At 40.0% G+C, this 14,866-nt stretch overlaps 1 protein-coding gene across 2 annotated transcripts in view; it reads left to right on the top strand.

Annotated features, from left to right (window-relative positions):
* Window positions 1-14,866, top strand: part of Klhl12 (kelch like family member 12) — a 42,422-nt gene that overhangs the window by 17,227 nt on the left and 10,329 nt on the right. For both annotated transcript variants that reach the window (XM_008830332.3, XM_029562180.1), the window contains 2 exons: window positions 5,349-5,498; window positions 8,764-8,878. In XM_008830332.3, the coding sequence (XP_008828554.1) occupies window positions 5,349-5,498; window positions 8,764-8,878 (265 nt within the window). The remainder of the gene's footprint in view (window positions 1-5,348; window positions 5,499-8,763; window positions 8,879-14,866) is intronic.

Here is a 14,866-nt window from a genome sequence, read left to right as displayed (position 1 = left end):
AAAAACTTCTTTTTAAAAATGGCTTATTTTATATGTACTACTTTGCAAGGAAGATTGCTTTTTTTTTTTTTTTTTTTTTTTTTTGGTTTGGTCTTTTTGAGACATGGTCTCCCTTATAGCCCTAGCTGACCTGGAACTCCCTATGTAGATCAGACTGGCCTTGAACTCACAGAGATCCTCCTGGCTCCAGAGGACAGCTTTCAAGAGTTGATTCTCTCTGTCCACTGTGAGTTCCAGGGATTGAACTCAGGCCATCAAACTTGTTCAGCAAACACTTTTTACCCACTGGGCCATTTGTCAACCTAAGTATCAGGCTTTTTGTTTGTGTGTACTTTCTTTACTAAAGAAGAAAATGGATTTTAAATCAGTTAATTTCCAGAAGCTAGTGATACCTCTGAAGGTATCTATCTATCTGCCTGCCTATCATGGTGCTAGTGATCAAAATTAGGTTTCACACATACTAGGCAAGCACTATACCATTGTGCCACATCACCAGGCTAGTGTTCCTGAATTTAGACAAAAGATTTATTGGAAAGAGTCAGAATTGGAGTAATACTCTTAAGTAATGTAAGAGTTTGCTACTTAACGAAATTCTATGGCCAGTCCAGGCATGCTGCTGCATACCTATAATCCTAGTACTTGAGAAGGAGGCTGAGGTAGGAGGATCATAAGTTTGAGGTCAGCCTAGGATACATAGTGAGACCTTGTCTCAAAAAAAAACAAACAAACAAACAAAAAACCCAAAACAATGAAAAAAAAGAGAAATTTTGTTACATAATCTTTGTAAAACAAATGATTGGATTGGTTAGAAAAAGGATTTTTTTTTTTTTTTGAGACTGGGTCTCCCTGTAGCCCCAGCTACATGCACGTGGTACATTTACATACATGTAGGCAAAACACTTGTACACATAAAATAACAATAGATAAATAAATAAAATAAATAAATAAATAAACCTTAAGCTAATTGTGGTGGCACATATCTTTAATCCTAGCACTCTGAAAGCAGAGGCAGGTGATCTCTTGATTTTGAGGCCAGTCTGATCTACATGGTGAGTTCCAGGCTAGCTAGGACTACATAGTAAATAAGATCCTATCTCAAAAAAGAAAAAACAAAGCTTTGCATATTGGCACACACCTTTAGTCCCAGCACTCTGGAGGCAGACAGGCAGATCTCTGTGATATCAAGGCCAGCCTGGTCTCCAGACCAGCTGGGGCTACAGGGAGACCCTGTCTCAAAAAGACAAAAAAACTAGAAAAAAAAACACAACGGAAAAGAAAAAATTAATATAGAGTAAATAACCAATCATATTTAGGAGCTAAGACAAAAAAAAAGTTTGCTGGTGTGGTGGCACATGCAGGAAGATCTCTGTGAGTTTAAGACCAGCCTGATCTACATAACAAGTTCCAGGTCTCCTAGGGCTGCAGGGAGACCCTGTCTCAAAAAGACAAAAAAAAAAAAGCAATTTGAGAGCTCTTTTATGTCATTTTCCTTCTATATATGTCAAGAATGGCTTTACTTTTTTTCTGGAAAGACAACAGATGGGTTTTTGTCTTAGTTTGTTCTCTATTGCTGTGACAAAACACTCTGACCAGTACCAACTTGAGGAAGAAAGGGTTTATTTGTCTTACAACTCCCAGGTCGCAGTTCATCAGGGAGCCCAAGGTAGGAACTCAGGGCAGGAACCTGGAGGCAGGAGCTGGAGCACAGGCCATGGAGGAACGCTGCTTACAGGCTTGCTCCCCTGGCCCCTACTCAGCCTGCTTTCTTATGCAACACAGGCCCACCTGCCCAAGGGTGGCACCACCCACAGTGGGCTGGGCCTCCCACATCACTCATCAAGAAGATGCCCCTCAGACATGGCCACAGGCCAGTCCAATAGAGGCAATTTCCCGATTGAGGCTCCCTCAACCCAGGTGTGTCAAGTTGACACTAAAGCTATCCAGCACAGTTTTGTTGTTTTTTTCTGTTCCATATACCAGCCCAAAATAGGAACCAGATATCTCAACTTCCAGTTGCTAAAAAACGCTTCCTTTTACTAAATAAAACAACAGGAGCCAGGTATAGTGGTGCTTGCCTAAAAACCTAGCACCAATTCTGGGGAGGTGGTGGTAGGAAGATCAGGAATCCAAGTGTTCTTGGCCTCATAGCAAGTTCAAGGGCAGTCTGGGTTAAATGAGACCCTGTCTCACAAAACAAAACAAAAATAGTAGTACTTCAAAACAGAAGCAGTGTATCAACTTAATTAGAACAGCATGGGTTTTACAATCAGATTTGGGTATAACATTTATGACGTGTTACCTAATGGCTAAACTCTGTTTTCTGTAAAAAAAAACATTTATGATGTGTTACCTAATGGCTAAACTCTGTTTTCTGTAAAATATAGATAATATTAGTACTTAGTAATAAGATTGTCTTGAGCATTAAATGGCAGTGCTAGTGCCTGAATTGTAAGAAAAATATTGGTGAAAATTGTGAAGAAAATAAATTTTTCCCCTTTATGAATCATTAACAACCCCCCCACACACACACATATACAATTAGCAGTTTCTTCCACAATTCTAATTTACTTGTGTTTGTTTGTTTTTGAGACAAGGTCTTACTGTGTAGCCCTGGAAATTGCTATGTAGACCCTCTGCTTCTGCCTCCCAAGAACCAGATTAAAAGTATGTATCCAGCTAATTTACTTGTTTTTAACCAAAATAAAAAAAATAAATAAGAGTTATCCTTCTGTACCACTACCCCACCTGCATCTAACCCATCAATAAGTTGAATTGCTTTGACCCTCTCACATATTTTTTCAGTACAGCTATTTTTTTTTTAATCACCACTGCCATGATTGTAGTCTATATATAACCTGTTGTACCAGAGTAGACTTCAACTGGTGTTCCACTTTTTAACACTTCTACACTGTTCCACTCATGGTCACTATGGTAGTTTTTACAAATATCAGCATTTTATTACCCTGATTGAAACCTTTTAATAATGCACAGTTGCTCTTACTAAAAACCCTGTGATCTGGCCCTTGCTTATGTCCAGCTTTCTCAGTCACCACTCTTTCCTTTCCTTCATTCATTCTACCATACTAGACCTAAAATGCCCTCAAGATGCCAGTTCTTTTTGTTATAAGAGTACTGTCCAGTAGAAAATTCTATGAGATGGAAATGAATTCTGTTGTCTAGTTTGATATCTACTGTGCACATGTTGCTGTTGAACTTTTGAATTTAGGTAGTACAACTGAGAAGCTGAGTTTTTACATTTATTTTGCTTAATTAAAACATAAATAGTGAGGCTAGAAAGATAACTCAGTTGTTAAGGGCACCAGCTCTTGTAGAGGACCCAGGTTTGAGTCCCAGCACCCACATGGCAGTTAACATCCATCTGTAACTCCAGTTCCAGGGGATCCAACACCCTCTCTGCCCTCTGCAGGCACTGCACAGCAAGGTGCACTTACATACATGCAGTCATAATACTCATACACATAAAATAAAAATAATCCAAAAAAAAATTTTTAATATAAGTAGCCACATGTGGCTAGCCACTCCAATGTCAGATCATGCAACCAGTCTAGTGCTTCTGGATGTGTTTTCTCTGTCTCTGCCTACCTCCCAAGTCCTTGGATCAAAGGGGTATACCATCATGCCTGATTGCCTTAGGGTTTTTTGAGACAGGATCTTGATCTCTAGCATAGGCTGGCCTTCAACTCACTGTAAACCATGCTGGCCTGAATCTTACAGCCCTCCTGCTTCAGCTTTCCAAGTACTGGAACTGTAGCTATGTGCTGCAGCCTCTGGCCCTTTGGTTCTCTTTTACCCTCCTTGGCTGTTCATTACTCAATCATCAGATTTCAGTTTACTGCTTCAGGGAGGCTTTTCCTGATATATTCATCTGCTTTGGGAAATTTCATGTTATTTTGTCTTACAGTGCTGGTACCTTTCCTGTACACAATTAATCACAGTGAAATTGTTCAAATTTCCAATTAATAATTAGTAGTACACTTGTACTTCCAGCACTTGGAAGGCCAAGGCAGGAGGATTATAAATTTGAGGCCAGCCTGGCCTACAACAATCATACTTAATTGTTACCATTGTACTTGTACTTCAGCATAATACTTGGCACTTAGTAGAAGTTTAGTAAATTCATCAAGTGAAAGAATATTCTAAAACATTTTTTGCATTTCCAGAATACCACAGTTCTTGGAAAAGTTTACAAGGTGTTTTGTTTTAATCTAGTTGCAGTGGCACTTTGAAAGTTATCTCAGAATACATATGCCATAGAGACTAGTGAGAGAACACACAGGGCCTAAACTTAGGTGTCTGCCTTTTGAGACAGGAACTCACTATATAGCCCTGGCTGGCCTAGAATTATATAGACCAGGCTAGCCAGACACTTAACAGAGATCTGCCTGCCTCTGTTTCCCAAGTGCTGGGATTAAAGGCATGTGCAACTGTGCCTAGCCTCATATCTATATTTCTGAATATATGTGTCACAAATAGCACAGAATCTAATACCAAGTAGTTGCTTAAATGCTAAGCAGCATGCTTTGATGGCTACAGTATTATTTACAACCATGCCTAGCCTCATATCTATATTTCTGAATATGTGTGTCACAAATAGCAGAGAATCTCATACCCAGTAGTTGCTTAAATGCTAAGCAGCATGCTTTGATGGCTACAGTATTATTTACAACCATGCCTAGCCTCATATCTATATTTCTGAATATGTGTGTCACAAATAGCACAGAATCTAATGCCCAGTAGTTGCTTAAATGCTAAGCAGCATGCTTTGAAGGCTGCAGGATTATTTACAATGATAAGAGAAGTTCTGCCTCAAAGGCCAGTTTAGAAGGTGTGTGTGGAGCTTATTAGACAACTATGAATAAAACTTATTTCAGTTTTTTTTGTTGTTTTTGTTTTTGGTCTTTTTGAGACAGGGTCTCCCTGTAGCTCCAGCTGGCCTGGAACTCACTATGTAGACCAGGCTAACCTTGAATTCACAGAGATCTGCATGCCTCTGCCTCCCAAGTGCTGGCATTAAAGTTCCCATTCATGTTTACTAAAGTTGCCGAAATGATGAAACAAAAATACAGGAATGGATAAAATTCTGAAATGAAGGCCAACTTGTGGCCATGATTATAAATCTTAGGGGGGTTTTTGTTCTGTTTTGTATTTAAGTTGAATGTAATTCTTTTCCTATATCTGAAATTGTTTTCCCAAGGCCTCAATATGGTAAATAATGGCAATAATAGAGGGTAGGGAGTGGAAAGGAGAAAGTAAATATGGCTGTTTTGTTTGTGGAAAACTTTGTAACTGGGAAAGCAAAAATCTACAATGTGTAACTACATTTACAGGTGGATTCTGAAGAGCCAGTCTTTGAGGCAGTTATCAACTGGGTGAAGCATGCCAAGAAGGAACGAGAAGAATCCTTGCCTGACCTTTTACAGTATGTACGGATGCCCCTGCTGACCCCTAGGTACATTACAGATGTGATAGATGCTGAGGTAAGTCATGGAAGGCACAGGATCCAAACCTCACAAACCCTTGCAACTTAGTGTTACATACTCAGAACTGATGGTTTTAATGTAGGTAGTCTCCTGTTCCTTCCACAGGAGTGCCAGAGAGGTGAAGCTGTACATTTTCTAGGCATAGGAAAAGTTACTTGCTCAACAAGTCATACTCCTGGAACAAATGAAAATCCATGACTAATTTAATTTTGTGTTGTATTGTCTTTTCATTAAACATGCATCAGAGGGTTTTCTTTAAGCAGCAGCATGATAAACTTTGTTCCCTTCCCTATTAAGCTTAAATTGTTACAAATTGCCCTGAAAAGACCAGAGGTGCTTTTTTTACTAAACCATCCTGGTTTTACCTCTAGGAAATCTAGCTGACTTTGTTTGAGGCAGTTGAATTGGTTGGTTTTTTTAAAAAAATAAAAGTATTTTTCTAACTTAAGTTCTTTGTGCTGTATTTTCATGATTTCTACCATATGCACCATCTATGTTACCTAAACTGTACTTTGATGAGCATTGATTTATAACATATAGATGAGGCCCAATAAATGAGTTATTTCTGCTAGACAGGGCTTGAATCATTTTGGAGGTTAATCATAAAAATAGTTTTACTTGTTCATTTTAGAAAAGTTGCTTGGCCTGAAGTAGTGATACAGGCCTATAATCCCGACACTTGGAAGAGGGAGGCAGGAGGATCAAGAGTTCAAAAGTGGACTAGGAGTGATGGCACACACCTTTAGACCCAGCACTCTGGAGGCAGAGACAGGCAGATCTCTGTGAAATCAAGGCCAGCCTGGTCTATATTGTGAGTTCTAGGTCAGCTTGGGCTACAGGGAGACCCTGTCTCAAAAAATAAAAAAGGGACCCCTCCCCCAAATAAATAATAAAAATTGCTAGTTAGTATCAAATCTCAATTTCTCCTTTTTGTAATTTCTTTCTTAAAACCTGCAGGTTTTCTTGTTGCTGTGACAAAATGTGACCAAAGTAGCTTAAGGAGGAAGGGCTTATATTGATTCTTAGTTTAGTACAGTTCATCATAAGAGAAAGACATGGCAGAAAGAACATGAGGCAGCTGGTCACATCTCATCCATAGTCAGGAAGAACATGAGGTGGCTGGTCACACTGCATCCATAGTCAGGAAACAAAGAGAAAGGAGCTGGTGCTCAGCACAATTTCTCTTTTGTGTTCAGTCCAAGTCCCTAGACCATGAGATATTGCTGCCCACATTCAGGCTAGGTCTTCTCTTTTGAGTTAAATCTTTCTGGAAACACTCTCATGGCCACAACCAAGGGCGAGTTTCCATTATGATTCTAAATCCAGTTGAGTTGATAGTAAAGATCAACCATCATACAACCCATCCTCATACCCTGGATATTTAGGCCTTTCCATTGTGGTTAGGTGCTCATATTCTGGAGCCAGATTGGAGCTAAAATCCCAAATCAAGCATTTTTTTGTGACCCTGAGGAAGATTACTTAAATATATTTGTGCCTCAGATTTCTCCTCTATAAAGCAGAACAATTTTATTACCTATCTTATACATTGTTATCAAAATTCACATGCAAAAGCTTTAAGAACCATGTCTTATACAAAAAGTATTTACTACTATTATTTATTTTCTTTTCTAATAGATACAGAAAACTTGTAGTCAGGCTAGTAAACTAGAACTTACATGAATTGGATTTCCAAAAAGAAACAGGTGTTGTGCTCAAAATAGTTCAGTTTTAAGGAAGGTAATTTTTTTGTTTGTTTTTTTGGTCTTTTTGAGACAGGGTCTCCCTGTAGCCCCAGCTGTCCTGGAACTCACTATGTAGACCAGGCTGGCCTTGAACTCACAGAGATCTGCCTGCCTCTGCCTCCAAAGGTGTGTGCCACCACGCCCGGCTCAAAATGTTTTTAAACTTCCATCCCAATCCCAAAAGGAAAAAGACATGTGCAAACTATACAATTAATTGCAATTGCATTTGGTAAATTAAATATCTGAAGAGGTAATTTTTTTTTTTTAATCTTTTTGAGTCATGGTCTCCCTGAAGACCCAGCTGGCTTAGAACTCACTACATAGACCAGGCTGGCCTTGAATTCTCAGAGATCCACCTGCTGGAATTAAAGGCATGCCTGGCTTAATAAAATTTTGAATAAAACCAAATTGAGGCAGTGAGATGGCTCAGATACTAAAGGCTTTTGCCAAACCAATGGTCCCATTTTTTTCTACCTATTTTCTTTTTTTCCATTGAATTTTTGTGATTTTTCAACAATATAGTTTGGTATTTAGATCCTCTCCTGTATCCACACCCCCCTTTTCCCCCACCCATTTAATGTACACTCTTATATTCCAATCTATAGAGATTGATTTGTGTCCCCAAATGTCCTTCAGTGTGGGTCCATCCACTGGACCCACCAAGAGTCCCATTCCTGTAAGACTCTCTCCCCCTCCCAGCAGCCATCAATTACCTACAGTTCTTTAGGTTGGGTTGGGGTTTCTTATGCACTTGCCCATGTCTTGGCTGGGATTTTTTTCTGATTTGAGCCACGTAGGACTTGTACATGCAGTTACCATTGCTGAGAGTTCATATGAGTAACTGACCAGTTGTCTGGAAGTCTGTCATCCACCCTCTGGTTCTTATAATCTTTTCACCTCCTCTTCTGCAGTGATCCCTGAGTTTTGGGAGGCTGAGGTTTGAAATAAGTATCCTATTGAGGGATAAATGCTCTGCTGTCTCTTGTTCTCTGCACATTGTCCAATCATGGGTTTCTATGTTAATTACCATCTCCCTCATACGGAAACTTCTCTGGTGAGAGGTGAAAGATGCATTGTAGAGGTTGCATTGAAGATGTTCCTGTGTAATATATCATATCTGAACTCAGCATAGTTACAACATTCCTCTTATACTTACAGGCCTTTGAAAATTGGTTTTCTATTCTAAATTACTTCTGTATATGTGTCATTTTGTTATTACAATATTGGAAATGATGGGGCTGGAGAGATGGCTCAGCAGTTAAGAGCACTGATAGTTCTTGCAGAGAACCCAGGTTCAATTCTCAGCACCCACATGGTGGCTAACAACTGTCTGTAACTCCAGTTCCATGGGAAATCGATGACCTCTTCTGACCTCTGCAGGCATTGCACAGCCTGGGTGCACTTAAAATACATGCAGGCAATAACACTCTTATACACAAAAATAAAAATAATAAATAATAATAAAAAAAACAGTATTAGAAATGACTTGTGTGGCTCACTCCACTTCCTGTGTGTTTCAGCCTTTCATCCGCTGTAGTTTACAATGCAGGGACCTAGTTGATGAAGCAAAGAAGTTTCACCTGAGGCCTGAACTTCGGAGTCAGATGCAAGGACCCAGAACAAGGGCCCGTCTAGGTAAGCTGGCATCCTAGCAAAGAGAGGGGATATTTTTCAACTACTTCTTTCAGGTGGTACAAGGTAGTTAAAAACAATAGTCTGTAAGTCACATGCAGACCTTGTTTCAGACCTGCTTTTAATCTTTTACATCATCTCAGACAAGGCACTGCCATTCTAACCTTTAGTTCCTATAATCTGAGAATATTTTTCTCATGTCATGTAACTATTGGAGATTAATAAGATAAAATATAAAAACACGTCATAAATTATCATGTATGATGTAACATTAATTTTTTTTTTTTTTCTGGATGGGCAAGGTGGTGAACACTTTTAATCCCAACACTTGGGAGGCAGAGGCAGGTGGGTCTCTGTGATTTCAAGGCCAGCTTAGTCTACATAGTAAGTTCCAGGCTAGCTGGGGCTACAGAGAGACCCTGTCTCAAAAAGTCCAAAAGAAGAGGGTACACTGCCCCCTGAGTACTGGGATTAAAGGTGTGTGCCACCATGCCCAGCATAACATTACATTTTTATTTTAGTATTTTTAGAATCTATGAACAAGAGATTGCTGAATAGTATGAGGTATGCTCCCACCTACCTTGCTCCTCTTTATCTTTTTTTCCCATTTTAGAATGAAGAGAAGAAAACAAACAAGCCCAACAGAGTAGAAAATACAGGGCTTGGAACTGGGGATATAGTTCATTTGGTAGAGTGCTTAGTCCTGGATTCAGTCCCCAGAATGACATAATCCAGGCAGGGTAGCAAATTGGTAATCTCAGCACTTGAGGGGTAGAGGCAGACAGAAGTTATAAATCGGGGCTGGAGAGATGGCTCAGCAGTTAAGAGCACTGGCTGCTCTCAAAGAGCACTGGGGTTTGATTCCTAGCACCCACATGGTGGCTAAAAACCATCTGTAACTCCAGTTCCAGGGGATCCGACACCCTCTTCTGACCTCCGTGAGCCCTGCACTACATGGGTGCACCTACCTACACACAGGCAATACACTCACACACATAAAATATTTTTTTTAAAAAGAAACCTAACTTGAGTCCTCTGGAAAAGCAGTAAGTGCTCTTAACTCCTAAGCCATCTCTCCAGCCCCTCCAATGTTTTGTTTTGTTTTTTGTATTGTTTTGGGTTTTTTTTTTTTTTTTTTTTTTTTTTTTGGGTTTTTTTTTTTTTTTTGTACTTTTTGAGACAGTCTCCCTGTCGCCCTAGCTATCCTATATCTTGCCATGTAGACCAGGCTGGCTTCCACCTCACAGAGATCTATCTGCCTCTACCTCCCAAGTAGTGGGATTAAAGGCATGTGCCACCACACCCAGCTATCCTCCAGTGTTTTTTTTAATGTCATAAATGCTATATGTTTAATTTTAGAATACAAGAAACAAAAAATAAAAATCATCCACAATTCCACCACACACATACGTATTTTTAAAGAGTGAGGACTCTGGCTAGAAAGATGGCTCAGCAAGTAAAGAGTGCTTACCTCATTTGCAGAGGACCTAAGTTCAGTTCTTAGTACTCATATCTGCAGGCTCACAACTAACTCCAGTTTCAAGGAATCTGACACTTTGGATTTCCACAGGCACCTGCACGCATGTGATACACATAAAGTCACTCAGGCTCACACACATACACAAAAAAATAAGTAAGTACATCTTTATTTAAAAAACAAAAAGGATGTCTGGAGAGAGAGTGCAGCGGTTAAGAACACTGACCGTTCTTGCAGAAGACCCAGGTTCAAATCCCAGCACCCATATGGCAGCTAACAACTCTGTAATTCCAGTTCCAGGGGATCCAACAGACTCTTCTGTCCTCCACATTGCACAACTTGGGTGCACTTACCTACATGCAGACAATACATACATACACATAAAATAAAAATAATAAATAAAATACTTTTAAAAAACAAAAAGGAGAACCATTGGGTTAATTATTGTATTAATTCCTGCAGAATGGCAAAATGTGAACTATATATCATGTATTATATACAAAAATGAATTAACACATACTAGATTAAATGGATAAATGTGAAAAAGTATGAAAGCATTAGAAATTATAGGAAAATATTTGTATTGTAATTTGGAGCACGAGCCGCCTAGGAATACCACATAGTGGTGGTCATATTAGGATTAGGAGTCCTTTATTAGCAGGGCAGTACTTATAAAACTTAAAACCATAATCACAGCATGCTGGGGCAAAGCCAATAACCATAGTTACATTACTGTAGCATCATTGTTACAACAAGGCCAGGGGCAGGTCAGTTAACAAAGAGGTTTTCAGTTAACAAAAAGTTTTGGTTAGGAAAAACAAGTTTCTCATAGAGATGCAGGTATAGCTGGATGGGAGGGTGGGCTACCTAGCTACTTAAGTTTCCCAGTATTGTAGAAACAATGTACTCCCGAAACTACAGGTACAGCCTGCATGGAAGGCTGACTACAATAGGCTGGGCAGAAACACAAGGTAAAGCAAGTCAGCCGGAACAAAATGAAGTCAGCTTTACCATTTCAGTATAACTTCTGGATAGAATCCCTTTATTGTTTTGATTTGGTTTGGGGTTTTTTTGTTGTTGTTTTCTTCATGTTTTTTGGTAGGGTTTCACACTGTAGCCCAAGCTAGCCTAGGCTAGCCTTAAACCCAAAGCAAGCTTCCTGCCTCAGTTTCCTGAGTTCAAGATTACAGGTGTGAGCCACCACATCCAGTTCATATATATATGTCTGTGTGTTTATGACTTCACAAATACATTCCTTCTGAGTTACATCCCTAGACAGGGTAGGTCTGCTCAGGAAAAAATTCTATTTGTTCTCAAATAGACAAATAGTATTGAGTCAAATATTGTTGAGTCAAGGGGAAAATTGTATAAGCCATAAAGCCATATACTGCCTTTATACTAAGTGTTCTTAATGAAATATCAGGGCAGTGGGGAATAGCCAGCAGCATATAAGGATAAAAGATGTTTACCAGAAATTGTTAGTATTTTCAGAAAAATACATATAAATCAAGTTCCATCTGTAGGGAAATGAAAGATTGAGTGGATTATCTTGTTGCTGTATTGTTAGGTATTATGGAACTATTCAAAGTATTGAGTCCTCAATATATAGCTGTGTAGACAAATCTGGAGCTTTTCCTTTTTTCTTTAGTATTTAGTGTGCATGTGCATGCATAGCACAGTCTGAAGGTCAGAGGACGGCTTTCAAGAGTCAAGTCTCTCCTTCCTCCATGTGAGTCCCAGAATTGAACTTGAACTCAGGTCCTCAGGCTTGGTGACATGTACCTTTATCCACTTAGCCAGGTTTTCTTTTTCTTTTTGGTCTTTTTGAGAGAGGGTTTCCCTGTAGCCCCAGCTGGCCTACTTGCTATGTAGGCCAGGCTGGCCTTGAACTCACAGAGCTCCACCTGCCTCTGCCTCCCACGTGCAGTGATTAAAGGCATGTGCCACCATGCCCAGCTAGGTTTTCTTTTCTTGAAACGTTTTGCTGCTGTCAGATTCTTAATCCTCTTGCCTCAGCCTCTCAAGTAGCTGGATTATAAGCATGTGCCATCATGCTTGGCTGACTGGACATATTGGGGTAAAAAAAATTTTTTTTTTCATTAAAAAAAGGGCAGAGAGCCGGGTGTGGTGGCACATGTCTTTAATCCCAGCATTCAGGATTAAATCCCTCCCGAGTGCTGGAATTAAAGGTGTGTGCCACCACGCCCTGATACATTAATTGCTTCTTAAATTGAACTAAAGCCAATGAAAATTTTTTTGAGCCAGAAAATTCATTCTCTAGAGGTTTGTTTTCTACATTCAGATTAGATATGGTTTTATATAATTCATAGTTTCAAAGAAAATGCTGAAACTGTTTTCAACTGGATTCCTTTAAGGTTTTTGAAGGTGTCATATAACCCAGTCTGGCCTTGAACTGGCTATAGCTGAGACTGGCCTTGGAACTCCCAGGTGCTAGGTTATAGACATGTTCCACTACACCCTTTGTGTGTATGCTTGTTGTGTATGCACATGTACATGATTATATGTAATCATGTGAGCGGGAGTATGTATATGTTTGTAGGGGCCAGAGGTCAATGCCAGGTATCCTCTATTGCTCTCCACTTTGTTAAGCCAGAGTCTCTCACTGGTGATAACAGCTGCTCAGCCGGATGTAGTGGTGCATGCCTTTAATCCCAGCACTCAGAAGGCAGGCAGATCTCTGTGAGTTCAAGGCCAGCCTGGTCTACATAGTGAGTTCTAGGCCAATTGGAGCTATAGAGAGACCCTGACCTAAAAAAAAATTGTAACTGTTCAACAGGCCCCTGACCTAAAAAAAATTATTAACTGTTCAACAGACCCTGGGGATCCTTCTGTCTGCCTCCCCAGCACTGAATCATAGGGATGCACTGCTGCCACTAGCTTTTTATGTTGGTACTAGGATTTCAAACTCAGGTCTTCATGCTTGCATAGCAATCAACCCACTGAGCAATCTTCCCAGCCTCTCAAGTAGATTTTTTTGGGGGGGGGGCGGGGGGCAGGGTCTCCCTGTAGCCCCAGATGGCCTGGAACTCACTATGTAGACCAGGCCTCAATCTCAGAGAAATCTCCCTGCCTCTGCCTCCCAAGTATGCACCACAACATCTGGCTCTCAAGTAGATTCTCTCTCTCTCTTCTTTTTTTTTTTTTTTTTTTTTTTTTTTTTTTTGGTCTTTTTGAGACAGGCTGGCCTTGAACTCAAGATTCTTAACATGAATTTATCAGTACCATAGAGATACATTCAAAAGAAGGAGGAGAGAAGGAGAGGAGGGAAGAGGGAGGGGAAGGGGAAAGAGAGGGAATAGAAAGGAAAGGTGGGAAGGAGGGAGGGAGGGAGGAAGGAAAGAAAAGTTGGTAGTTAAATCTGTTGCTTGAGCAAGGGTGTATCAGCTTCAAGCTGATACTTTTGCTTTTTCAAGCCCAGGTTACTTAACAAACCCAAGTTGCTTACAAGCCTATCTAGTTACTAATCATCCAGTGTTCTACCAAATTGTTCTCTCTCTGAGTTAGAGTATGCCTAGAGGAATTCTTCCAAGACAAGGATTGCTGGACATGATCTGAAAATAATCTGATAATAATCAGATTATCAGGCTTTGCTGCAAGTATCCTCACCCACAGAGCCATCTTGAGGGTCCGGAACTTTCCTTTAAAACACTGTCTTTAGTACCTAGAAGTTTTGAAGAATTGATAAGGAATGTGACCATATAGGTAGCTAAATAAAAGCTTGTGAAAGATTTTTAAAATCTACCCCTTAAGCTGGGTGTGGTGGCTCACGCCTTTAATCCCAGCACTCGGGAGGCAGAGGCAGACGGATCTCTGTGAGTTCAAGGACAGCTGGGGCTACAGGGAGACCTTGTCTCAAAAAGACAAAAAATAATAATAAAATCTACCCCTTGCCTTCCCTCTTTTTCAGTAGTATTGGACATCAAACTGCAGGCCTTGTCCTTAGTAGGTAAGTGCTCTGCCACTGAGCCATTAATTCATCCACAGCTCTCACTTGCCTCTGAGTGAGTTTTAAACATCAGGCACTTGGCTCCACAGCTGTGCTTGATCAAAATGATTGTCATTCAGGGGCTGGAGAGATGGATCGGTGGTTAAGAGCACTGGCTACTCTTGCAGAGGACCTAGACTTCATTTCCAGCACCCACATGGTAGCTAACAACCATTGGTAACTCCAGTTCCAGGGGATTCGATTCTTCTGGCCTCTGCTGGCGTTGCACGACATGGGTGCACTTACATACATACATTCAAGCAAAATACTCATACATACAAAAGTTACTAAAAATGATTGTCATGCAGACTCATTCCTTGGAAGTTCACTTTTTTTTTTTTTTTTTTTCCATAATTTTGCTAAGGTTGTAGTTTTATTGTTTTCTTTTACTTTTTTTAAAGATAATTTATTGAGAATTTCATACATGCATATAAGGTATTTTAATCAAATCCATACCCACTCCCTCCCCTCCAATTCCTCCCATATCTCCCCATCATCTTTTTCTGAT

Source organism: Nannospalax galili, unplaced genomic scaffold (assembly GCF_000622305.1).
Source record: "Nannospalax galili isolate Female #2095 unplaced genomic scaffold, S.galili_v1.0 scaffold113, whole genome shotgun sequence".
NCBI lineage: Eukaryota > Metazoa > Chordata > Mammalia > Rodentia > Spalacidae > Nannospalax > Nannospalax galili.
The sequence above is the reverse complement of the archived record's forward strand: the minus strand, read 5'-3'. Positions and strand labels throughout refer to the sequence as shown.